At 40.4% G+C, this 27,433-nt stretch overlaps 2 protein-coding genes across 11 annotated transcripts in view; one reads left to right on the top strand and one right to left on the bottom strand.

The window, feature by feature from the left end:
- The window catches only part of phf21ab (PHD finger protein 21Ab), a 29,097-nt gene extending 15,536 nt beyond the window's left edge, over window positions 1-13,561 (bottom strand). For 2 of the 10 annotated variants that reach the window (XM_079568551.1, XM_079568550.1), the window contains exons 1-7: window positions 13,033-13,559; window positions 12,487-12,552; window positions 3,606-3,644; window positions 3,436-3,487; window positions 1,994-2,083; window positions 630-662; window positions 325-390 (exon numbers count right to left, since the gene is read on the bottom strand). In XM_079568551.1, the coding sequence (XP_079424677.1) occupies window positions 325-390; window positions 630-662; window positions 1,994-2,083; window positions 3,436-3,487; window positions 3,606-3,644; window positions 12,487-12,551 (345 nt within the window). In that variant the 5' untranslated portion in view covers window position 12,552; window positions 13,033-13,559. Of the gene's footprint in view, window positions 1-324; window positions 391-629; window positions 663-1,993; window positions 2,084-3,435; window positions 3,488-3,605; window positions 3,645-6,951; window positions 7,164-12,486; window positions 12,553-12,776; window positions 12,900-13,032 lie in introns of those variants that run through there. The other 8 variants (XM_079568552.1, XM_079568546.1, XM_079568549.1 and 5 more) reach the window with 7 other exon arrangements.
- Window positions 13,562-14,128: 567 nt separating this feature from the next.
- LOC306971409 (diacylglycerol kinase zeta-like) overlaps window positions 14,129-27,433 on the top strand; it is a 40,634-nt gene continuing 27,329 nt past the window's right edge. Inside the window, exon 1 of the mRNA XM_079567677.1 lies at window positions 14,129-14,693. Coding sequence (XP_079423803.1) covers window positions 14,482-14,693 — 212 coding nt within the window. The 5' untranslated portion in view covers window positions 14,129-14,481. The remainder of the gene's footprint in view (window positions 14,694-27,433) is intronic.

The raw sequence follows: 27,433 nt of genomic DNA on the forward strand, positions 1-27,433 counted from the left end.
AGGTAAATATTAGATGTGGGCAATAGATCGGCTAAAAGATAACACTGAAATTGTTCTGTGGGTTAGATGTGCAAAATGACAACATCCTGCATCATCAATGAACAGAATGAACAGAAGCTAACAAAAAAACAATATTGTAATCTCCCATAATTGTTTTTAAAGGGTTTAAAGACGCGTTACAGAAAGAAAATTCTTGTTTTGAGATGCAGAGTGGGTTTTAAAAAAATTAAATCCTTTTCTATTGTTTTTGAGAAAGTATAACTAAATGAATCAGTTGATATAATGACAGTAAATGTTCATGTTTTGGTGTGTTTTTGTAAATACCTGTTTCTCACTGAGTGCTGTGATCTTCGCCTGGAGTTCATGTAGCTGCTTTTTCAGATCCGCATTCTTGAAAACAAACCCAATAAAGTTTAATAATGAACAATGATAAGGAAGAATAAGTGAATAGTGTAAATTACATTTAAAACTAAATATTAAGAACTTTGTTTCCCCCCATCAAGTTCATAGATGCAGATTTAACCTTTGATACATGTAACTGAGGTGTAAACTTATTAGCAAAAAATGTAATATTACGTTTGTTTTTGTTTGTTTTTATACATAATGCAGTGTGTAAATCGCTGTTCTACCTGTGGGTCCTGCTTCATCTGTGCCACCAGTTTCTGCAAAACAAAACAAAAGCAAGTTGGTAATGTTCACTGACACCTACTGGACAGACAGAGAATGACACCTTCACTACTGATGAATCTGTTGCTCTGCAAACCCCAAACCAAAATAAAACATTTATAATACATTGTAAATCCTCTTTTCACCACTTGAATGGGACATGTTTTGAAATCCGTGAAAGTAATGAGAATACAGGCGGTCACATACGAACACAAGTCAATTATATTATGTGTGCCTTTATTACACTTATCTATATAACTAGTAAGTAGGTAGTGGGAGTGATAATAGTTATATTAATGTTAGCCACACATTATTACTTTGCTCTGTCTGTGATAAACTATTGTGTCTTTGATAAGAGCAGACCGCTTTGGAAAGTGTATTTTGCAGATCCCCTCTTTCAACCTTAAAATGAAGTGAAAACAGGGTTTTTTATTGTCTTAGTCTGAGTCGATTTATCGGCTGCGTGATCAATAGCAACCTTTAGTTCGATCAGTGATTGTGGCGACTCAAACGGGGTCACATTAGCGTCACTGCTGCTGACTAAAGATTTACTGTAACTGTTACTTAGGTTTCTCCCACTGTGCGCTGTAGATACGACTGTTCTACTGCTCTCAGATAAAAATAATACAGTATTCAAGTCTCTAAGGTTGAAGTGGCCACCAAGGCAACAAGCACTGACCGCCTCGACAACTATTTACTGTAGACTATATTATTAAAAATTCGGTTTATGTAGAAAACATTACGGACATGTACATAATAGTTTGCAGAACAAGTTGGCAAGACTTGTTCTGCAAACTATTATGTCTACAGCTATTATTACTTACTCTTGTAATAATCAACAAATAAAGACTTTACTTTTCTTACAGCCTCGTACTGATTGTTAAAGTACAAATAAGAAACAAAGTCATAAGTTGTGACCTTGACATAATGTCCTTCAATGAAACTACAAAGTATCATAAGCCACACATCCAACCTGCAGAGATGATGTCGCTCACAGAGTGAAGAAAGTCCTCTGTATTCAAGCTTGTTTACCTTTACTTTTGCAACAAACTTACTGCTCAACTTTCACGCCAACTTTTACTTCTGGTCTTGTTCTCAGTAAATTCTTTTTTTTTATATAGTGTAGTTGAATTATCTTTAGTCAATGACTGATCAACATCTCTGCTAATAATCTAATATCATCTTGGCTTGTAACTGTCCAGCGTGTTCTCTGCTAAAGTTCCTCAAAGCGTCGTAGCTCTCTGCTGTTTTTCAGTGCAAGCATCTCACTAAGAAAACGGTTTAAGAGTAAACTTGTAAACTCCTGTGGATGTGTTTAGAGTCTGACCTGATGGATCTGTATCTCCACCTTCAGAGCCTCCTGTAACGTCTGTAATTCCATCATGGATCCAGTCAGTCTGCCAGCCGATCGATCAGCCTGCACAACAGAACAAACGACTGTCAACTACCTTCACAAACATTTCTACATTTTCACTCACAGGAGGTTACATTTGGGTTGGTCAATCTGTCATTGGTCGTGGATTAAGAAATGAATGTGCCACAATCTCCCACACTTTCTGAAGCACCTAGAGTACAAACCTGCCCTATTCCCAGCTTCACACTCCAAATAACAAATGGTTGAACGTCTACGTCACACAAGCGCCATTAGTTGTTCACTTTTTTTTTGCATAGTTTAACACATGTTAAACATTGCAGGAGCTTAAGCCTAATGAGAGTGAAACTTTACCAGAGTTACCAGAGAGAGACTTTTTTTAATCAAACATAGTAAAAAGAAGCTCAATGAATGATTTGGAATGACAAATGTACTTTCTGCTTTATAATGCATTATGTATTAAGAACTTTATCAAAAACAGGCCTCCTGAAGATTATTAGGGAGTTCAACACAATGTAGTCAATGATGTATCAAAGAATTCAAAGAATAATTCCAGGTCAATTTCGCAGACTACAAATAAAACTTTATTTAGTCAACTTTGCATTGATATCATTGTATTCCAAAATATATCATCGTATTCTCTGCTTCATGGACAAAGCACAGACCTGTTCCTTTGGCAGTGAGTTTCAATATGAGGCTTATCTGGAGACATAGTTTTAGTCTCAACAACTTGAGAAAGAACATGCAAAAATCGGACTTTTAGTTAACAAAATGACACCTATAAATCAGGCTGGTCTGTGCATTACTGTGTACTTACACTGTACTAACCCTGCAATAATAATAACCCAGTGCATAAGTCAATGTGAGTGATTGAATCCACTTAATATCAACATCAATATAAAACACTCAGTCGGTCACATCTGTTGTCATGGAAACAAACAGGGTTGGGGGGGGGGGGGAACTCGCCCGCACACACACACACACAGACTTCCTATCTCAGTCGGCCGTTTTCCCTCAAGGTCAAATGAGGTCAGACCGTGAACGTCCATCCCACAGGACCGGGGTGCATCAGCATCAGGCCAAACTTACTGCAAACTAACTTAAAAACAGAACTGATAAAGTTTAGGAAATAAAAGCTACAGAAATAAAGGAAACAAGAATCCTCCTGTTGATGCAAATAATAATACTCCTGTTTGTTTTGTTAAGACTTCAAACAATGGCTTTTATTGGGCCAAGGTTGCTAGATTTCTGAATTGCTTCACGAGTCTATTATCAACAATATAAAAGTTTCACCCAGGTGCTCTTCAGATTGGGGATCAAACAGTTACTTGTTGTTTAGAAGGAATTGGCGTTTATTATTTATAACAGTAACACAGACTGAAATAAGCGTTCTGTACCTTAACACCGTCTCCAGTAGGAAAACCATCCAACTGAAGCATTAAAGTGCCGCTGGAGAGAGAGAGACACAAGAAACGTCAGCGAGGAAGTTCAAGCACACAAAGACAGTATAGAAATGTATGAAGTATTTCTGAAACGTTGATATTACTGAGAGTAAGTTAGAACTCACCACCTGCTGTGGGACTGGGCTCCACCCCTCTGTGCTGCCCTGAAGCACAAAACAAACGCACATTTCAGATAAAGCTCATGAAAACATATGGCGCATGTCAACAACTTTCAATATGGACACTGATTTCAGGAGTTGGACTGTGGTTCAGTCATTGTCATACCCGCTGACGAAAGAGCTGTGGAAGTATTTTGATAGAGTGAGTGAGGTGAATTTTGTGGGTGATTTATTCATTAATAGTGCCACCTTTTGTCAGAACACCCAACCAAAGTATAAACCAAGAGTGGGTTGAAATCAAGGCTGCAGTGATTTAGGAAGTACTATTTTACTAACAACGAAATATCCCGTCTCCATAGGGTTTATTAAAATGCTCCTGGAAATGTTTCAAATGGACACAGTGAACTTTCTTCCAAACCTTAAACCCAACATAAAAAGGAAGTCTAAATAGATTTTCCCCAACACCAGCCGTGTGCCACGTATTTGCACTGATGGAATTATTAGTAAGTATTAGGAAGTATTGCCTGCTGTTATAAATGCACAAGTAGCATGTTACAAAACTAAAAATAACTCCGTCCCCCATTTTTTTGGTTGTTTTTTGTCCCAACATTTGACAAAACTTGAACACTTTCTTTTGATCATTGAAAAGATCCGCCTGGAGCAGGAAGAGGTAGTGCACATTGCAATGACGACTTGTTCTAGCTTTGTACTTATGTAGATCTGAGAGCGCAGCCTTGTTGGTTCTGAGGAGGCATTGTTAGAATAAGGCTTTTTACAAACGAGGTCCATGTGTCTTTAATAATGGCGAGGCGCTGCGGATGACTGGACTGAATATTTTCCTCTGCTTCTCTATATAATAAAAAAAATTACAGCAATTTGTATTTCACATTTGAAAATGATCACCAGTCTTTGCTGTAGGGGGGTATACGGAATAAAGTACAAGTCACAACTTCAAAAGCAAAGAAAAAGACCAAAAGTACATTTCATTGCATATACTGTAACTTTCTTTTTTTTGTCATATTAGCTACTACGCTTACTGATTAGAAACACGCCCTCAAATTCCAGCCCACACATTTTAAAGTAAACTTTCAGAAAAAACAACCAAAAAAAACAACAGAGCTTAAACCCTACCTTATTTAGAGAACGTATGACTCATACTGGAAGAATCTTTGAGCTTTGTCCCTTTTATTCTGGCAGTCATTTAAATATAGTTGGTACGTCTAGTTAGAACAAAGTTGACATAAGAACATCAAAACACTGAGCACAGATGTTTGTCTGATTATCCCTCAGCCACTCCTGGTCACATAGTATTTCTGGCTCTGGAGTTGATTTCTATTCTTTGTCCAATAAAGTTTACCAAGCATTTAACTTTCCTTCAGTCAATCAGTGAAAAAGCAGAACGGGCATACTCACAAAGAAACCAGGCGCACGCTTTCAAAAGCCTACAATTCATTACAGAACTCAGTGTGAAGACATATGTTTTTGAACACCAGCATTTAAAGTCAGTCAGTGGCCTTGACTTCAGTTACAAAGTCAACACTTAACAAAAGTGCAGTTTCTTGTACATGTTTCCAAAAATGCCTTTGTCACACAGCAGTACAAACAGCATCCAACAATGAGAATAGACACAGAATACTGGCCCTATTTATAGGCCTAATAGTAGCAGCCAAGCTCTTTGCTCCTGTCTGCTTAAAACTCCAATCTAGAAATCTGCTGACAACTATGCACAGAGGGGAAAAAAATGTCTTCCAAAGTATCTGGCAGAACCACATTGACAACACATGCCTATGCCTTTAATTGTAGTAATTGCTCCCTGGGTGGGACACGAAGTTGTCTCCGGGATAAACTTCGATGAGCATCACATGCCGCTGAAGCACAAGGCCCGAACCGGGAAGAAAAGCCGCTAAAATGGAGGGTTTGGAGATGAAAGGCGTTCCGAGAGTTGACGTAGTAAAAAGAACTGTTTTTGTTTCCCCGATCAAATAAATGTTTTATAACCTCCTTATTACACTACTCCGGCCGGCTGAGCGCTAAAGAAATCTCTGTTTTTAAGAGTCCAGATTCACTCAAAGTGCCGCATCCTCGCTTAAACTTTCAATTACAGGCAACATTTGGGTGTTCTGGAGAGAGTATCGATAATAAGGGGAAAACAAGTCAAAGCGATTCTCACATAACCGACATTGCTCCGTCTGAGAGAACAAGTGGATAACGTTGTACTGCTGTAGAGTGGATCGGCCGCAGGGACACGCGGTTGTGATTGGCTGTATCGCACCCAAAAGGCGGAACTAAGGTGTGGGCGGCTGTGATTGGTGGCTCTGCTGTCTGTCAAACTGTGACAGACGCTCGGGCTGTTGTGGTAAAGAGCTCAGTGAGGGCAGCTACAAGTTGGAAAATGGTCATTTCTGAACATCTGAAGATACATGGAACGTTGTAGCACGTGTCAGACAACTTTTAGGAAGTTTACTAAACTATATTTAAAGTAGTTTTCGAACAACAAACGCCTGAAACTTTTCAAAATTCACAATGAAGTCACACTGCGTCTGCGATGAGCAGGCCTGTGCAATCCATGAATGACACTTCAGTGCGGTACTTCAGTGCAACACAAATGCAACACAGCTTGCTTGTTATCATAGAAATAAGTTGCCAGTGCTTAAATCGTTTGGCCAACTTGTAAACACTGATGCAAATGTGACTTAAGAAGAAAGTTCCGGAGTAAATCGCTCAGTGTTATCAAGGGAAGAAAGCAAACAGCACTCTGCTCTATTCCAGACGCATATCTTTGACTTAAAACATCCACAGTAGAGTTGACTTTCTGTGGGCATCAGGCGGACACTGGCTGCAGTCAGCAGTCTATTTTAACCAATGACAGTCGTCGGTCCCTCCGGCCGATCCATTCTACCGTCAACCATAACTAGCGGCTAACGCTAGCCGTCCTGTTAGCAGCGCTGGCTAACGCTACGAGCCACGCTGGTAACTTGCGTCAAAGAAAAATAATAACGTCCATATAGGCTATGTGAAGGAAAATATAAAATGTGATACAAAAAACCTGAAGTGAAACATTCCTAACAGACGCCATCTTTTAACATTTCTGACACCAGGCTGGCTGCCATTGGTGAAGTTCTATCGGCCCCTTGTCCTCCAGAATATCAACTCCTAGAATAAGAAACACACCAGCTAAATAGATAGAATCACACCGGGAAAAAGCTAATACTGCCCCAAACCGCCTGCCAGCTGCAACACCTGCCCACAAACACTCAAGGCACACAGATAAATGCGAATAGTACCCGCCAGGTAAAGTTTGAAAAGAGAGAAAATTAAAGTTATGAAATTAAAAAGCCCAATGTGCACTTACTCAGCAGCAGTCCTCCTCTAGATTAATTAAATAAATATCTAAAAGAAGCCGATCCACGATGGAATAAGAGCATACGAACAGCTCTGACGGACTCCTTCCCACTCAGCCTTAATTTTGTTCCAGTATTTTATACTAAGTTTTGGTATTTTTGTCTAAAAACAGAGAAACTGAAGCTACAAAACAAGAAGAACTCTTCTTCAATCTCATTCAGCTCAGCCTAACCACAGAGTAGATCACTACGCCTCGGAGCTGGAGGAAGGGGAACAAAAAGTTCTCCTAGATTACATTTCTACTCATTTATCGGCAATAAAGCGACTGATATTTGCGTTTGGTGACTGTAAAGTTGGTTAAATTGAGTCGATGAGCGGATACATTGGGTAAGAAAATGTGTTCGGGAAGCGGACTAGTTTTTGTGTCGGTGCGGCGAATTTATTTCACTTTGCCTAAGGAACGGCGGTGCTGCGACTCCCATTGCCTAGGGAAAAAACCCGGATGTAAACTCAGTGAAACTCTATGGAGAGAAAGTCGGCTCACACACTCGCCATGAAACTCAGCGGAGACACGGAGCAGTTTGTCGGGTTGTTTGGCATCGTCCGCGGCCCGAGCTGCGCTACGGAGGCGGCCTTGTGTCGGTCGGACTCCATGTTTAGTTTGGCCGCTGAAGCCGCTGGACCACTGCACACTTTGTCTGACGGAGGAGAGAGAGGGGGGAGGTGGGAACAGGCAGGGGGCAGGTGGATACGGCCTTTTCATTACACTTCACGATTCGGGGCTGTTTGTCTAAAGAAAAAAATAACAGTTATCTGTCGCCAGAGGGAGTAATGGCCAAACGCTTCAACAATTGGCAGAGGCCTGACACACTATGGCTACATTTTCAACAATGCGGTAACAAAATGGTCACGGACTACTTTGTTATAGGCCTATAAATAGAAAATTATAAAGAAGGGAAGAGTGAGAGATATGAGCCTTAGCGCACTTTACGCCTTCCAAGTAGCCTATTGGACTTTTCTAGGCTAGCCTTCAGCCTGTTTATCCAAGCAAATACCAAGGTTCATAGCAACTTGATGTATATGCCTACTACAACTATGCCTTTATGATACTTTGTTCTTATCACATCATAAATCTGGCCTATATAAAAACTGCATTGACTCTGAAGAGTTGATCAGATAGTTTGATTGTGCTATATGACTTAATCATATAGTAAAAAGTTATCTGTTGCTGAAAGGAATAGGCTATCCTGTGCCTACTTCTTGGGAAGACCATTTCAAAAGGGAGAGAGAATGTGATTTTGAGCCCTGATTCTAATGTCTCATCGGGGCTAAATCAATACTTTTAAACTGTATAGCAGGATATAGCCTCAGTTGTCCTGTCATCTGAGGCCACAACCAGCATGTATTGGATTCTGAATGTATGCATACAGCCCCGGTGTCATATGAGCAAAGTTCCACTAGAGGGAGCCCTGGTACAGTCCTCCAGCACTGCTTCACCTCAACCAGGTCACACACTGCACTGGTCTCAGCTTTATATATTCATTAGGACCACTCTCAAGCGTTTCTTTTCCTTTTTAAACCCATTATATCATTTAAATCAACCAGCAGCTTCAGAGTGATGTTTTTGTACGCAACCATGTTAAATAATCTGGAAGTCAAGTCAAAAAAAAAAAAGCCAAAGGATATTTTTCTGTCATAAACCTTCCACACCATTTCACATAAAACGCCTTAAACTAAAATGAATTAAGAGGAAAAAAGGCAAGAAGTCACAAGCTCTCAAGTCTCCTCAACGTCATGTGATAAAAAGCTAAACCCATTTGTATTCCTCATGAAGATTGGGTTAGTGTTGTCTTTTTGTGAACTGATGAAAAGGTCAGAATTAGGCCAAAGATACATTTACAAGATCCATGACTGAAAATAAAAGTGGCATTAGTTCTGTGTCGCATTGTGTTTGAGGCTGATTCTGTCTTATCAGATGCATTATTGACTGAAATGAGGCATTGAATGGTTGTCTATTTTTGTGTTCCACTGTGTCAGCTGAATAACTTATTCCATCCACAACAATGTTTTCTTTTTATGACTAATGTAATAGCAACTCAATAGAACAACTAACACTTCAACATCTTTTAATCTGACTGACAGCTTGCCGTATCCCACTTTCGGTTCATAATGCAGGCTTTTAATAATACGAAGGAAGAGGACAGTCCATTTCCGTTCATATAGCACAAACGCGGGACATAGGATCATTTTCAGTAGTTGACATTGTCTAGTTTTATAATCTCTTGTCTTGTGATCACTGATTAAATCAACAGAACTCTGTGTGGTACAAACAGGGCCAAACTACAACCTTTTCATCCAAATCTGAAAGTCATATTTTGGTTTTTCACGGCTTGTCCTGTCCAAAATTCCCTCGTTGACTGACTCGTGCAGCTTTTAACCCGATCAGTGGCAGCCATTTTTTCCCCGTGACATGTAATAGCTTCCAGTCCGTGTTACCTCCTTGTAACTGCATTAATGGTTCTGGTTTCTTTGTGCTGATGAGTTTTGCAGCTGCTGTTTGAAGAGGGCCTCTTCAGATGTGAGATCAGATCAGTGTAAACGGATTGAAAACCGTGGGTCTTTTATGTAGATCCCAGACCCAACAGGGAAGAACACGCGATAGACCAGACCTATGGACCTGGAGATGGACTGAGCCGCCTGTAAATCACTGGCAACAACAAAGAGACTGGGGTTAATAATAAGCGCCTGGTCCCTTTGAACAAGACAAGACGTACACACACAGTCGTCTTAATGGGGCTGCTGCTGCACTGAATAGACAGCAGAGTCGAGCCTATATGTTGACAATGGGTACAGTGTAGAAAAGCAAGCGAAGAGGTGGGCCTAATATGTTATAATAAACTAATGTATTAAAACATGTGTATTATTAGTAAATGAATGATCTCCCTGGCAACGGGGAAACCTCATACATGGCATTGCGTTTTTTTTGCTGAGGCATCTCTCTCCCAAAACTAAACATGAAAGGACCAAACGAGTAATAAAAAACTACTGGTTTTGTTCACTGAAAAGTCTTTGATAAAAATTCAACATTATTCAGTTTTGTTGTTCTATGTCATGCATAATTTGGCATAAGCACGAATAAAAACACTTTAAAGTACCCAGCCCGTGTCAGAGTTAGAGGTGCGGCACTTGGTAGGATCAGGGTCGGAAAAGCCCATAAAACTTTGGGTGTTTTGGAAATAAAGTTTAGACAAATAGAATGAGATGGTTGGACACATTGGTAAGAAAGTTGCAGAGTTTCGTGCTGCCAGATCGGAGGCCTTGATGGAAGAGCTTTGTAATGAAAGAGGAGACAACTGCAAGGAAAAGAAGCTCCCTTTATTGGAAGAAAGGAACAAAACAAATGTAGTGAAAAGGTCGATTGTATTGATTGTATTGAGCAAGAAAGGTCACTGCTAACATACTATTTCCAGCTCATAGTGCAAGTGAGCGTCTATTGACACAAGTTGATCCCATCTGATGTCATAATCGCCCTGCGCCCGCTACTTTCCAAGACTTTGGTGGAAGTGAGTCACACATGTGGTGTATGAACTAAAAGGGATGGATTTCATAATGGTCTTTATGTAACACCAACCACCACTTCTATAGAGCTTTGCCCACTCTCACTTACACCTACAACTGTGGAGAGGAGGACCGACACAGAGCAAAAGTTTAAAAGGAAAAAAAAATCTCCATGTACTGCGGCGTAATCCATTGACAGTGTAATAGCAGTCGAACAAATTCTTTAAAGGTGCATCATGGGAAAAAAAACAACCTTTCTCTGATCCAGCGGCTGTATGGGTGGTTAGGATTTTCTATCCTTTGGGCCGCTCACAGATCAGTAGTTTTTTTAGGGTTTCTGGTAAATTTTCTGCATGGCATGTATGTGTAACCATGGTGATGCTGGTGATCAGAAACCCCCAATACAACTGATCCTAGACCTAGACCGTCATAGAGGCCACCGTGATAGAAAGTAAGATACGCACTAATATCGACTCTTTTTTCTGTATCTGCAACGGTAGTTTCAATTTGTTGATTTTCAAATTATGTTTTTTATAAGCTGTATGTTGCACTGGAGGTGTTGTGTGGGAGGGAGTTTACATGACACATGAGTTAGTTTAATTTTCATATGTGGTGTATTTCCTGATAATAAGCAGCCTGACACGCCAGACTATTCTTCTCTGTTTATTCTAAAGCTAGATAATAGCATATAGGTTTGTAAATGTACATAGAGAAGAATAAAACATATTACAATAATTTAAAAAATAGGTTTATCGATGTTGTTTTACCAAAAAGCAGCTGGCATAACTTCATCTTTTGCATGTTGCAGGGATACAGGTCTAAAACCCTCCAGTTAAGTGCAAGTCTGCAATGTGTCAGAGTTGATATATTGGATTAAGTTGAAAGCACGATGTACTGTATGATCAAACAGACACGTATCACAGCGCTGTTGTTTGATGGGCGCTAATATTTTGCAGGACGGTCATTAAGACCTGAGTAAAGAGGGCAGAGCTGAGAAGCACATCGTAGTCTGGGTGCATGATCACAGACTCACAGTCCCGTAAGCCACTTTGATGGTGGAGCTGTTTAGACCTGTCTCACCATCTACTTTGTCACATACATCGCCGTGAAAGGGTTAAAACTATACTTCACAGGTTGTAATGCAAAAGGTTATGTGCACAAGTGTGTGATTGTAATTACATTGATAATGGTTTACAAATGTGCCAAGATGACACGCTTTTGTATTTGAAATGTCCAAAAACTGAAGTTCTAATGTTGTCTCAATCCTTTTTGACCAGTTAGTTCCACATCTTTCCCGTTTTGGAAATGGAATTTGAAACAATAGAAAGTACTGGACTGTATATGTTTTTTTTTCTGAAGATAGGATGTTGTTTCTTCTCCTATGAAAAGAATGTTTACATCAGAAATTACTGTGCCTTGTCCTTAAACATATTTGAAGGGTTTAAAAGGATCCCCATATTTTTACTTGAACCTGTGGTGTGGGCTGTTGCACCATCTTTATATAAACTCACTGGTGTAGGAGGAACTCAGAGGAAAGAGCTAACACCAGCAGTTTTAACATGAAATGCTTGTTTTGGTATTAAAGGCCTGTGCCGTTTATTGTAAATGCTGTTGTTTGACCAATTCAGGTTTTCAGTTTCAGCGCCTGGATTTCCTGAATTGTTATTTTTGATTTTTCTGTCTTACTCTGTCTAATAATTGTTGAACAAATAGTGCCGTAGTCCGAAGAGCAGCCTACCATCAGTGTTTAGAGATATAGGTTCTCAAATCTTTCATAACCTCATGAAATATTTGACCTTTCAAGTGGCATGAGGCCAAGATCAAGATCAAATCAGGACTAACCCAGGTCTAAAACAGACCAACACTGAACTACTGTCTAGATATGTCTAACCCGTGTGTAAAGCTACCACTTAGCTGACATTGCAACACTGCAGATGACCCTGAGTACCACTTTAAGAAGCCCAAGTACCTCCAGTGGTACACTTACCACAGTTTGAGAACCACTGATAGACCATCCGTCACTGTGGGGCCCCTGCGCTCTTCCAGTTTCATCCTATACATTCAAAAGGAGCAGAGCTTTAGGAAGGCTGCAGAATCCACTTCATCATCTCAAACCATTTCATCTAGCTTATTACAGCATGTTATAATAGTCTGCACACAACATGGATTATTATCCTGCGTTTCAAAGCCCACCAGTCTGGCGTCTACACGAATTTGACCGCGCGTTTCCCCCTGACTTTTTCTCTCGCTAACAACGCAAAAAGCAGGAAAACCCACCAGTCTAGTAGCTCTGCCCCTGTGCAGCAATGCCTTAAAGTGTGTCACGTCCTTCGGCTCTTGACTGAAGGAGAAAATGAGTTCATTTCCTCTCTTTCCTGAGCGAGTACCGCGCGGCCGACTCCAGCAGGTGGCAGTGCGCTCACCTGTCACCCTCTCAGCCAATCAGCGCCAGGAAACACCCCAGGGGGCGGGACTTGGGCAAAAGAGAGGGAGACAGGACGTGGAGAAATAAAAACTAACGAGATATACTCACGAGAAGGAGATCGGCTCTCAAACTACCCCCAAAAAGAGACGACTCTGAGGGACCTGGCTTCACAGTCACGCTCCTGGCACGGAGACCTGTTGGATTTCCCTTTTCTTTTTGAGTGTCTTATTTTTTTTATTTTTTTTTCCTTGACTTTGGGGGAGTAGGAGAGAGAGGCGTTTTGTTGCTTCCTGGTGGTTGCTGTCTGTCTGAAGCTAAAGAAAGCAGAAAAAAAAAAAAAAAAGAGGCAAAGCTGGTGAGAAAAGCGCACAAGGAAGGTCTGAAATGCTACTTCCTGTGTCAATAGCCCCTGATCCACGCTGCTATTTTCAAACTGCTGCACTTTGACACGAGTTTATTTGCGTTTTTATTGTTTGATCATTTGTTTATCTCCGTTTCTGTCAGGCTGTCATAACGAGATTGCCCCGTTACTTTCAAAGAACAGGCACTCAAAGTTTTAGCTCGCTGGTAGTACATGCTGTTTCTTTTACTTTTAGCTGTCAACAGGCATAATGAAACGTAGCTTTGATTATTGTTCAGCATAGTTTGTGTAAGAAGGATTCAATAGCTTGCCACATTCTTCTTATAACTGACTTGATCAGTAAGTTCAATGGGCTACTTGTTATAGAAGTTATTGCAATACAATGCATCTCTGTCAATCCACAGATGCAAAACCTTATAGCAATAATAACCAATGATTTGAGACCAAGCCTTGTAAATGTCAGTTTAAAAACCCTCAGCTAGACCACAATTGAACGCATAGTATAGTAACAATAATAGTAACAATACAGCCCATAGTTTCTGTTGATGCAGAACATTATGCTTAGTGTTTGCTGTGGGGTCTTTTCTCTTAAGTTTTTTTATCAGCAATATTAGCTGTGTGTGGGCAATGTTTTTTGACCATTCAGATGTATGGACTGCATTTGTTTTTTAATGCTAAAATAGGCCTATGCAATGCAGATTTTTCTATGTAATTCAAAAGATAGCTTATAGCAACATCAGGACGAGCGCTTCAGACTGCACTAATGACTGCACTCAAAAACCTAATATATTATCTTAACGTTTGAAACTTTTGACTGTACATTTTTGTACATTGGTGTTTTTTGTTTTGCTGAATGTAAATTGTGTCTACCTCCTTTCACTGAATTATGGGCAAAGACTCTAAATGTCTATGTTTTTAGCTCATTTTCTTTTCCTTTAATTTTTGTACCTGCCTCTTCCACTCCTGGCACACTGCTCTTCAGGCCACACCCAGCTATTCAAGCATCTATATTTTATGCTCTAAACACCTCAAGAAGCTTGAGTTCTTGCAGCCATCTCTCCTACTCCAAATTTTGGGACAGAACCATCACAACCCTCCACGCTTCATATTGACACTGTGGGTTGCCTTGCACTGGCAGGAGAGTAGCGTAATGGCCAAACCTTCACAGACAGTAGATCTATTTTGACCATCCCATCATGGAGCAAGAGGAGGACAAGCCGCCTCAGGATGCAGAGGACAATCCCGGTCTGGACCATGGCGATCCGGACGGCGAGGCGGTGTCATCATCTACGACGTCCTCGAACGCATCACCTACTGCTGTTCCGAACGCTGAGGTGTCCTGCGCCGAACCAGCCCCTCAAATGCAACACAACAACAAGCCATTCACGCTACGCATCTTCGGTAGGAGGTCAGTGAATGCAACACCATTACATGCAACGCAAATCGCCCACTTCACTGTCCTACGCTTTATAGGTGAAAATAGGTCAGTGTATCCAGAGAGGGGCATCGCTAGTATTTTCACCGTTCTCTGGAAAGAAAATACACCCACGCGTATCCATTCCTGACAGAGATAATTAAAAAAAAAAATCATATGTTTGAAGACATTCAGTAGATTTTTCAAGTCAATACAAGAAAAGTATTGAAAACAGATTTAATGATCACAATAATTACGTTAATAGTAATGCTACAAACACAGCTACTATTAAACTTATGATGCCTTTAGTTCATCATGTGTCTCAATCAGTGGTTCTCAAACCTTTTTGGTCACAACCCCCAATGGAAGAACTGCTGAGGTGTTTGAGACCCTCACAGGGCAAGTTTTCCACAGAATAATATGTCTCCCATATGATCTGGCAAACACCTCTCCACCCCGTCCTCAAAGTATCGCCCCCGTTGGGGTCCTCACTCCCAGGTTGAGAACCCATGGCAGAGCATTTTCATAACACATTTGTTTGAACTATCTAATCTTCATAACTGGGGTCCAGGTGCCAATTGGAGAAGTGCTGTGCCACTGCGAGATATGACAAAACACTAACCTACCATTTATTACAACTTCAGCCTATGGACTTCAGTGCAGCACAGTGTTTTATAATGTTATTCATGTGTTACTCAACAATTGTATTGCACTTGTACCTCTGTGGGCCCTCCACCTGGGAAGGTCAAACTAAACGCCTGGAAATGCTTGGTTGGATCAGATCTTTTTCTCTGCTGGTTTATAAGATTATTATATTATTATATGGTGACCCTCAAACTAACATAAATAAGAGAATGTGTCATGAAGTGCTTTTTTTTTTGTTCATCAGAGACAGTAAATTAGAGAATTGATTGTTTCTTTGTTGTCTTCATAGAGGAAACTCAGCAGAACCACAGCATTTGTAACATTAAGCTAATACAAGAGTTCATTCAAGGCACCTAAAAAGACAAGTTTATAACATTGTGTCCATCAAAACCCTGAGCAGTAACAATCACTGAACACCGACCGCAATCTGGTGTCATTTTAAAAAAGGTGACTTTAGGAAGAGCCGTTCCCCAGAGCTGTGTTTATTGGTTTAAATGATAAACTTTGCCAGGTTAAATGATTTAAATAAGATTACAATCAAACCCCCTGTGGCTGAGGAAAAGGTAATGGCATTGTGTGTACATATTTTAGGTTCCGGATGTTTGATGAATATCTTTTTAAACATGATTAGATTTGATTAAGTGTACAAGTTAGAACATCAAAGTTTAAAAGTGATAACGATACTGTATGTGCCTAATTGAAAGAAATCCTAGCAAATATTTTTTCTAGTTCTCTTAAACAAAGCCAATGACAATCATGATGTCCAGTGTAGTGTGTCCGATGCCCCATAGGCCCATCGGTGCAGGTTTCAGATTAGCTTTATTTATGGTGTTATAAACAACAGATAAGAAAAAGAAAGAAGGAACTACACTGGATTATCTTTGTCCATGTGCTGTTGGACCCGTAGAGCCATGAGACGCATTTACCTCCACTTCCCTTTTGATCTGAAGTGGCCTTTGAGTAAGTCATTCTTGTGTGATGTTTCGGTGAGCGTTAGTCATTGTGCTGAACAGGTTTAACAAATGGCACTATTTCCATTTTCGCCATTGTAAATTGATCCAAATGCGAAGGGGAAATAAAGCAGTCTTGTTTTGTAATGACTAAAGCTGATCCTTTTGTAGTTCATTTGAATCATTATCCCCATTGTGATGAACAGTTAAAATATGTATGTTTTTTTCTTTTGCTCCAGTGTATTACCTGGTCGTAGGTCTTAAGTTTCTGCGTGTTGGCATCCTTCTTAAGAACATGGAAGGGTTGATGCTGCATCCGATGTTGCATCCTAAAAAGGTGTAAGATCTTCGTGTCTCGGTGTTGGCATAAGCTGTTTCCTGTTTTGTCAACAAACATGTTTAATAATTGACAGTTGTCCAGTCAGCGCTGATGGAAGTTCACAGATCTATGGTAACATGATTAGGGCCGGCAAATACACAGCAGCCTCTGTAGAACATGTTTTGCAGTTTTTGCTTTTGATAGATATTTGTACAAAGTGTGTTGGCGCGGAAATGATCGTGGGGGGGAAAAAGTCATTCAACTACTCAGTGCAGATGCAATAAAAAGTGTATTTTAACCTTTTTACCCTCACCAGAACAAAGCACATCTTCTGTAGTTTGTCATCACCCAAATGTAAAAGCTCTTTGAAAAAAAACCCATCAAAATGGCAACAAAAATGAGCCGAAAATGAGGATGAAAATGCAGCAAAAGAGCGACAAAAACGTGACAATAAAGCCACGAAAGAGCAACAGAAAAGTGACAGAAAAGTGACAGAAAAGTGTGACCAAAAAGCAAGGGATAAAAAGTACAAAAAAAGTGACGACAACGTGAGGAAAATGATCCGTTTTAGATGAGTTTTGTGGGTCTTGGCTTCCAAATGAGGCGCTACACTGGCCTATAGGCTGTTTGTTTGTTTTGTTTGTTTGTTTGTTTGTATACTTTATTGTCCCCGTAGGGAACAAGCTTTTAGATTCAGATTCAGAAGTGTCCATTCAATTTCAAGTAACTTTGAAATGCTGTAAAAGAGTAGAAGAATTTACTATAACAATAGTGAAAAAAAAATCTGTAAAAAAGGGATAGGAAACATAAGTTTTACTTCTACCTACTCCTTTTCGGATTATAATGTTTTATTTTTTATTTTTCTTGTTATGGTATGTATCAACATAAGGAACAAATTTGAAATAAAAAACACTACTACTACTAGATTTGGGTTCAAACTGGAGAAAATGCACTTGGTTAAGAATTAAACATATTGAACAGGACTTAACTTTAAACATATATATTATATATATTTATGTGCATGTTTGATATTTGTACCAAGCACTGATCATGAGGCTGATTATCAATTTCCATCAAAAAGGATTTAAAGCCGTGGCAATCAATTTATTTTCTTGCAGTAGAGTAAACTTCATTTGGCACCAAAGTTCTACTCTGTAACGTGACATTTGTGAAAGAAAGACAAATATGTGCTGTTGTGTGTCTAAATATAGATCATTTCCTCCAGTGCGAACCAGGAAGTCAGAGGCTAAAATTAGCACCGTGTTCTCATTGGCGGTCTGTCCTTTTCACGTCTCGTTTTGAACTCTGGATGACACATGTGGCTTTAAGTCATTCTTGTCACTAGCTGGAAAATGCTTCTGCATCTCACTTTCGGGCCCCAAGTGAACCCACCACTGCTAAAACACAGGGTTCATACATGATCAGATGAGCCTTTAACCTCTTCACTGTGCTTTGGGTCAGACTTTCTGCTGTAGCTGTTGAGGCTCTTAACTTTTATGAATCTTAAATATGACTAAATGCACTGCGGTGGCATCAGTTCCTGGACGTCCCGGGCTGGGAATACAGAGGTGGCAGTGGCGGCTGATGTGGAGTCAGGTGGTTCTTTAATCTGGCCCTCTCTGTCTAATTATAGCTGCTATTAATGGATTGGCGCGGAAATTAATTACGAGGCGCCTTTCCCATAGTCTGGTGGGACGGTCCCACTGTGGAGGATTCGGTCTCAGAGTTGAAGGGGACTGGGGCAACTATTACAGCTGCTGGTGTCAAAGAGCGGGCTAGCAATAAATGGACAAAGTGGCAGCTCTTTGGGTTTAAGTAGATGGCTCCAATGGGGTGAGTAACATCATTTTTATACTTCCAACATTTCATTCACACGGCTATCTTGCCTTAAATGTACTGTGGCTTACATTTCAATGATAAGGAGCCATACCTTCTAGGACACATTTCATCCCATCCCACTAAATTGCTAATAGATCACAAAATTAGGCTATAAATGTCAGATTCACAGCAGCACTAGCGCGTGGTTAGGTGCCTTGTAGAAACATAAGTCTGTCGAGATAATCTTGGTTAACTTTGACCTAGTGACCTTTACTGGTTGCGGCGATGTTAACAATGTGACTAAAGGATAATGCTCGCAAAGGATTAACACGGCTGCCCATAAGAGCTACTTGTCGTTTACTTGTGTTAGGCCACCATTTCACCAGTCATCTGGCCTTTATACAGTATCTGAATGAGTAGCTCAGCAACACCCGTTTGGGATTTGGTCATTTGAATAAAGATCGTTTCAGGACGGGGACTCACTGGGTCCCTCAAAGTTTGACACAGTATAGCTTTCACTGGCTCAAAACAAGTCGGCTTTCTTATGATGATCATGTGCTTTCTGATATTATAGAGATCAACGTCTGAGTCTCAGTAGGTTTTTTTCTGTCCCTAGCTTTTTATTTATGATCATTTTGAGGGTTTGTTGAAGGACCTAAAGCTTTGAAGAGAAACCTCAGTTATTTTGAACGTCCTTTTTTCTTTAACGTCAGAAACTCATCAGGTTTAACATTAGCCTCTTCGGATTAAATGCTGAAACCTCATGAATGCTGCTTAAGTCATTTGAACACTCTGAGGACACTGTGTGTGCTTTGCATGTACTGACGCACTGGGTTACCTGTAGCTCTCTATGTAAAACCCAACGCAAGCCATTCGATAAAGTGTTGGCCTTGCTACATTTCTAGACATTAGCTCAGTGCCGCAGCGGCCAAATGCATCGTCAGTTTATTGATGTGATGTCCTGGAGAGGTGACATCTTAACTAAATGGTGTCGTGTCAAAATCGCAATGTGAATGACTGCAAATTTAGCAAATTATAAAGACTGAAATTTAAAGGCAGTGCAATACCCTTCCAAACAACAGCAAAGTCCAGTCTCCAGGGTCGCAGCAAGTTTAAAACCTGCTAACCCTGCACATCCTGAGTGTTCACGTGCGTTGATAAGATGCTCAGAAGTTTCAGCCAGGCGCTCAGAGTGAAAAGTGAAAAGTGAAACCGGGCGGACTTCCCGAGAAAACACGGTGCCAATTTAGACCCTTTTTACGAATCGGTGAATCATGCGCTATATTTAGACACTACCGCACGTGGTCTGTTTTTCTTGTTTACAACTTAAATGTTTGACGGTGATGAAAAATAATCTACTCGGCGACAAGAAAATACATTGATAACCCCAGCTGTGAGCTCCTAGGTAGTAAATGTGAACTGAATCTTAAAAACGTCTTTCCATAAACATTATCCACTATCCTTTTCAGTCACGAGTCGTTCTAATTTTGGCATGAGGCGTTGTCCGTCCTGTTTTTACCTTCACCAGCCCTTCTCGCTGCTTCTCCTTTTACGTTGTGGAAAGATGGATTGTACTGATGGCTTATTATGAAAAAGTCACAACGCTAATAAACATGCTAAATGAGCTGCTGCTGGTGCCTCCCTGTGTAACCAGATTAAACGCCAGTTAGCGTCAGGCCTGGTCTCCGTCAATTCAAACGACCCAACAATGTCACAATAACAAAGGCAATAACGCCAATGCAGATAAGGACTAACTGTATTACGCTGCTCTTCCCTTTTGATCTCAAAGTCACAATGTTTCGTTTGCACTCATGGCGTTGGCATTGAAACCTGGGGAGGCCATTGATGCTCCTTACCCAAGATCTGGAGAAGTTCCGAAGTTCAATCCATTCAGGAGACTCTTATTTTATTTCCAGATTAGTTTTCGTTCAAACGTTTATTTTCCAGTTCACATACTGTACAGATTTCCATGACAACTCCTTACTATTGCCCAAACAAACAATGCTTTTTTTCTCTCTCTCTCTCTCCAAGAACCTCACAGGACGATTGAAAATGGCTTCTGTCGGGCTACCTGTTATCATCTTTGACCCATTTTTGAATCAACCTGACCTACTTTGTTGCATCCGCACTTAACACACATCACCGCTGACCATAAACGTCGGCACAAACCAATAGAAATACCCGCTTCTAGATGTTTATGTGTTATATATGTGTTAGATGTTATATTTTTGCATTGTGTTAATATCGTTAGTGCAATGTTCAAGACCGTTTTCGCATATGACATTTTTTTTTGTTATATCGCGTAGCTCCGATAGTCCTATATATCTCTTAATAGTGATCGCAAACCTCTGTATTGTAATCATACTGCCGCTGTATTTGCTAAGACAGCCAAACACTGACCCCTGACTTTGATGAATTATTACCTATAATGTATATAAATTAAGTCTTCCTTATCAGCCTTCCTCCGCTGTGATTCTGTTGCGTCACGGGGCGACTGTATCGGATGCTGTTACCCGGTGAAATGGAACCTGCTCTTATTAAGTTCCTCAGACGACGCCCACTTTCCTGAGGTCATGTGACTTTTCTCACGACGAGGTCATGTGACGTGCAGGCTGGCTCGTCGCTGGGGTCAGGACAGGCCGCGCCGTCCTCAGGGCGTGGACTCAAACGGAGGAGCTGGTGGTATTTCAAAAGTTGATAGAAATGTCGCGTTGCGTTGGAAGAATACGAGAAGGACACACGTTTGAAAGGAGGTAGAAATCAGCACCTCAAAACTAGGAAGGGGACAGGATAGTTGCCTCAAAACAAAAGTATGCGAGCACCCTTTATTAGCTAATGCCGAATTAAGAATTTAACAATAGACCTGTGGGGATCTCTCTTTGAATTTGCAATAGGCGCACAGGGTGTTCGTGGAGAAAAGCAGCAGCAGCAGTACTTGGAGGCTGACGATTGGACAGAGAAGTGGGTTGAGTGTCGTAGGTTTGAGGTCATTTGCCTAAATCGAGCCGTTCCCAGCAGGACGTCGCTCTCAAGTGTCAAGTTGATATTCAAATGCAAGGCTTTGTTGGGAGTTTAAAGGCCTGTATTGTCCTAAATCGCCTTTTTATTTTTTTAGCTTTTAACGTTATCAAAAGCATGTGGATAGTATTTCCTTCTTGGTGTAATTTTGGACTAATTAACTGGTAATTACAAGTCTTTATGTCAATTCCTAAATGTAGGTTTTGGGCGACCTGACAAACATATTGCTCGCACCCTTTTTTTGTTTTTTTTGTTTTTGTTTTTTCATAAATGGATAAATAAAACTTTTCGTGTCATTATTCATGAACAGAGATCGACCTTTTAAATGACACGGCTTAAACTAAATATGAATCCTTTTCCCTCCAGTATCACAGTGCAAATATGTTCCAAACCGGATTCAGTTACTGAGACAGAAGATTGACCAAAGTTGAGAGCGTGGTTTTGGTGACATCTGAATTTGTTGCACTACTTAAACCCCATATTGATTAACATAAGTAAGACATGCAATAAACGTGTTAGGCTTTCACACAGTATACAGTGGAGTGCTTATGTAGCACTGTGCAACATGCTGAGGTAAGCGCACAGAAGCTTACATAATGCGGGACTCCTTTCTTTGGTGCAATGAAAAGCCTATCAATGATAGATTTTTTTTTATTATTCATTTACAAAGCTTGTTAATTATATAGTATTATTTTTTGGTTGACATTAGAGTCTGTCTTGTAAAAGGGGGATCCCCAGATGCTCCACTCGCCTCACGCTACCTTTAGTAGAATCCATAATAGCTATAAGCTCCATCCAGGATAATAGGTTCTGTGCTCACTGACTGGATATTTTACATACATTTTCTAGACATGGGTTGAAAGGAGTTTGAAACAGTGAATCTTTGTGCTTATCTCCTAATATGATGTATATGCTCTAGGTCTAAGAAATATGCCACAGAGAAAAATTGCAATGAGAAATTGTGAATTTTGATTACACATCCTCAATACGTCTTATCCTTCAGAAATGTATTCAATTAATGTATTTGTTTATTGGTTTATTTGGTCGGAACAGTGCATGTTAATGAACATACACGAGTCTCATGCATGTAAACAAGCCACACCGGATTGTAACCATGGGCTTATTTCCATCTGTCGTCCCCCATGCACACTCTAAAAACACACTCTAATTCATCCTGGCCTATTGTACATGTTTTTAATGGTAGAGGAAACCTACGCAGACACGGGGAGAACATTCAAACTCCACACAGAAAGGCCCCGTCCAGATGGGAATCAAACCTTTGAGCTGTGAAGCACGAGCGCTAACCACTGCGCTACATCTATTATCACAATGATAAAAATCATTTTGACATCCATTATTTTGATATATTAGGCATCCCTTCATATACCTAATAATATATGAAGGGATGTGAATGGGAGAGACCTGAATATTCACCCAGGAAAGACATTATTCAAGGAGCTCCTTCACTTTCCTTTATGGAGCGTCCAGGGATCAGTTAGACCCAGTTCTGTTTCTGTCCGTAGTTGGCCCTGTTTCTAAATAAAGACTGGCCCAAAAGGAGAAGAAACGAGGGAGTCAAGAGGTGTCCACCAAATGAGACGAAGAGACAATTAGGAGACGAGCGAGAGGGAGACGCGGGACGGGAGAGAGGTTTAAGGTTTCCAATTGGGTTCACAAAGCGGGGTCTTTCTATCTGTCAGATGTCATTAGCTTTTGCAAATGTAAGTCTTTGAAGGCGAAATAGAACAAAAGTTTCAGTGGTGTCTGTTTGGAATAGTTGCAACAGACGAGTTCATTTTTCGGTTGTACCTGCAAAGTGAGAGAATGGAAGTTGGTAGCATGGTAGCTATACGGACAGCAAGGAATAATGTATCTTGTTGCCTTGTTTCCATATTATGACCAAGATAATACTCATCATCGTTCCTGGTTATTTACATTTGACGGATTAATCATATTTGCGTATATAAAGTGCATTTGGTGTTTGTCCTGTTTAATATAATTCCACATTTTGGTACATTGCTGTATTATCATCCTGTCTCCATGTAAAGTGCGTTCAGTGGCTCAGTTGGTGGAGAGGGGTGTCTTATAATCTTAAGGTTGTTGTTTTACTGATGTAGATGGTCTTTGTGTCCTTCGGGCTTGACACTTCACCTTCCCTATGTGTGAATGTAGTGAGTGAGCGAGTGATCGGTGGTGCCGATGGCAGGCTCGCTTCTGTCTCTCTACCCCAGGGCAGCTACAATAACTGCCACCACCACCGAAGTCATTGAATGATGACTTCAGCAAAAGCAGAGGTCACCTGTTTCGTGCCAAGAGCATTAAGTTGTTCGAGGGACCTGTGTGAAGTTGCCCCCCCATAAGTGTCCGATTCACTGCAAAGTGGTGTCATTGGTCAGTGCTTCGTTTGTGCGCACTCCGTATTTGAGTTATTGATCGATGATTGGTTATTGACAACCCCCCCCATAGTATCCTATTCACTCCTAAATAGTGTCATCTGTTAGTGCTTCGTTTGTGCACACAAAATGAGCTTTGTTTTTGAGTTATTGATCATTGATTACAGGACCCTTAGCTGGATTCCTATGTGTCCAAACAGATGACAAAGCCTCGCGTCAGCGCATTTATGGTCACATTGGTGCCTTTTTATCAACAAGAACACAGGTTCTTGTTCTTGTCAGTCTACCCTGGGGTAGACTGACGGAAGTGAGGCAACCTGTCAGCGCCATCGGCCCCTCCGACCACCACCACTCACTACATTGGCCAGGCTTCCTGGTGTTACCAAACAGTCTCCCATCCAAGTACCGACCAGGGCCTTCCCTGCTTAGCTTCCCAGGTCTGACGGGATTTGGCAGAGCAAAGGCAATAACAGAAATAATTTACAGATAATTTATTTCCCCCGTTTGTTAGTTCAACTGCAAAGAAGTAAAGTGCAAAAATATATGTTTTAAGGTGTAATATAAACGACAGCAGCAGTATGTTATCCACCTTCTCTTCTTCTATGTAGGCGCAAAAGGCCTGTATTTTTTTTTTCTGCTGCCCACTTCTCCAAATTCTGACTTCTCATGAAGCACACAAGTCGCCTGAGGCAAAAGTACAGTGTAGAGCAGGTAATACACATTTGAACCACTAGAGGTCAGTGCAGGGAAGACTTCCTCTGACTGCTCCTCTCTTTCCCTCTAGTTGATTTGAGGTGACGGAGGACCCACTTGCTCTGATAAGATTATCTTACTCCTGGTTGTGCTGCTGTAGTCACTGGACAGTGTTAATGGATTTATTTGGGGGTGAAACGCGATGTGTCACTTTCCTTTTGATGAAATGGAACACAGGCATTATTTAAGGGAAACTCAACCCGTGTGAATTAAGTATTAAACGGATCAGGGTCTAATTTCTCACCATGTATCACTCACAGATCATCAAGTAAAAGTTGAATCCGACAATATCAACATGTGAGCTATAGCAATTTATCTTTTTTAGATTGCTTCAGAATCAGTCCTTAGGTATATCAGTTACAGATCTATGCTTTGTCTGTCAGTAGAACAATGAAGTTTATAGTCTTTAGTGGGGGGGTCGTCCTAGGACAGAGGGCCTTGCCATACTTTCGCAGTCAAGTGAAAGTTTGAGTTTCAGTCCATTTTTAATTATAAAACATACACACACAAAAGAAACAACAGAAGACTGGTTGAGTGAAGAAAACCTATGATTTATTTGTGGACTTTAATCAACTTGATCCACTGCATGAATATTTAAAGCTAAGCATTTCCGAGTGTCTGCAAAGATACTAAATCAAGCCACTAGATGTCGGTAAAAGGACAAGTCATTCATCACTACAATCATTAACAAGAATAAAATGTTCCTAAAGCAAACTGAAACAAAGCTCTGTTGGCTTATAAATTGTTTAGTCTACAACACTGGATCTTAAACTAATCCTTTAGCGAGGAGGATCACAACAGAGGTCTGTATAAAAAATAGTCCATATAGTCAGTGGGGCAGTGTCCTCCTTAGATCACTGGGTTAGAGCGAGGCTGATCTGTCACTTGGCTTTGATCCAAAGTGACGGTCACCTTTAAGCTACTTCAGGGAAGCAGGTAATCTCCAACTATTTACAGACCATCAACTGGACTGGGCCTGTGTGAAACATGGACTGATATTAGTGGCTAGCCGTCTACCATGGCTCTGATCAGGATTACACTGACTCCTGAAAAATAAAGAAGACCAATAGACCCAAATGATGCTTGGTTTATGCTAACACGAGTATGAATGTGTACTTGCATATTATGCTACTTTTGGACATTAGCATTTGCATTTTGGCCTATATTATTAAAATAGTGTTTGTTGAGCTCCTTATGTTATATCCTACTCAAAACATACCTGGGTTTTAGTAATCCTATTTAGTCCGTCTCCCTCATGTGCACTGAATACGTCATTTGGAGTAATCTGTCTTCTTGTGCAGATTAGCATGTTTAGCATGTATTCGAACTTTCACTTTGAACTCTTTGCCTTTTCCTCATTGCAACTGGGACACCCTCTTGTTGGTGTTTTGTAGAACTACATTTCAAAACGTCCTAGTCCGAGGGGTATATTCTAGACACTTAAAGTTGTACTACATATTGAAAGCCTGAACAAAGCATCAAAGGACCTTTTAAAGAACTATGAAAAACGACTGAACGTAAATTCCTCCCTGATTTCTGTGAAGCAGTTCAAGAGTAGCAGTTTAAAAATAGCTGCTATAGCTAATAAGACATGCTTTGTGTGTGGGGGCAAGTTGAAAAAAGGTTTAACTTACCTTTTGATCAGGTGGAATCGGTGTTAAGTCTGGACACAAAAATCTCTTTGTAAAAAGAATTTAAAAAAAGAATATGTTTAAACAAATTGCTTGTATTATTGTTGTATTTATTGTTGTAAATGACATTTTATTCCTACTACTAAAGCTACTATTAGTACTTAATCTGAGCTGTGGTAGAAAGGCAAGCATGTTTATGTTACCGGGCTCTTTTATTATTTACCCTGTTGTATTGTATGTTTACATCTAAATCCTTTCAGTTTCTTCAGAATTTAAGCCTTAGTCTAAAGATCTGATCTATGCATCAAATTAGGCAAATGAATTTGGTTCAAAAACAACACACTTCCTGTTTCCTGGAAACATCTGCTCGTTCGTGTGATAAAAACAGAACAGCTGATGTTAAATTTTAGCAGAATGGCCCCTAAAGACTGGCGACTCCATGGAAACGGCACATACGGCTGAGGGAATCCAAAGCCACTACTGGACCTCTCTCTCTCGCCTGCTACATGACTCTGTAAGATACTGTATGTTGTGGGAAAGGTCAATAGACGTGGTGTCTCTACAGCAGGTTATTTGTCGCTCTGGACAAACAGACAGGAGCAGACAAAGGCTTCTTACAGGACAAGTCCAAATATTACCTGTTGGTGGGTCCCAGACTTTAATTTCATCAAGTTGTGTTTTTACTTCTGCAGCAGCAGGATAGTGTATTAGATCATTTTTAAATAATGATATTTATGATCCTGAAGTGAAAGAAATGTGTTCACCCTGTACCCCCACGTAATAGGCCCCTGTTTTAAATGATGCATTATTCTGTCTTTTAAAATACTTCTCATGAGATGAGATGCGGTATAACTTTATTAGTCCTGCAGGAACTATTGTGCCGGAGGAGAAGATAAAAGACATACTTAAATTGAAATTATAGTCTTAAGTCTAAAATATCTATTTGTAAGAGAATAAAATGACATCTGTAGCATTGATGTTTTTTGTTTTGTTTAGAAGTCGAGCTGCGGTAAACAGCTCATCAGCAGACGGGGGTTTTGAGCTGAACGACTCGATTGGTCAAACAGGCATGAATGAAACAAAACTCTATGCAGGTCATTTACCAAGTGTTTGCTCATGTGCAAAACAAGTGGCACGTGCAGATGTGGAGAAGAAGCATAGTCATATTTGTGGATTATTGACTCACGCAGCATTCTCTCATTACATA

Source organism: Gobius niger (assembly GCF_951799975.1).
Source record: "Gobius niger genome assembly, chromosome: 12".
NCBI lineage: Eukaryota > Metazoa > Chordata > Actinopteri > Gobiiformes > Gobiidae > Gobius > Gobius niger.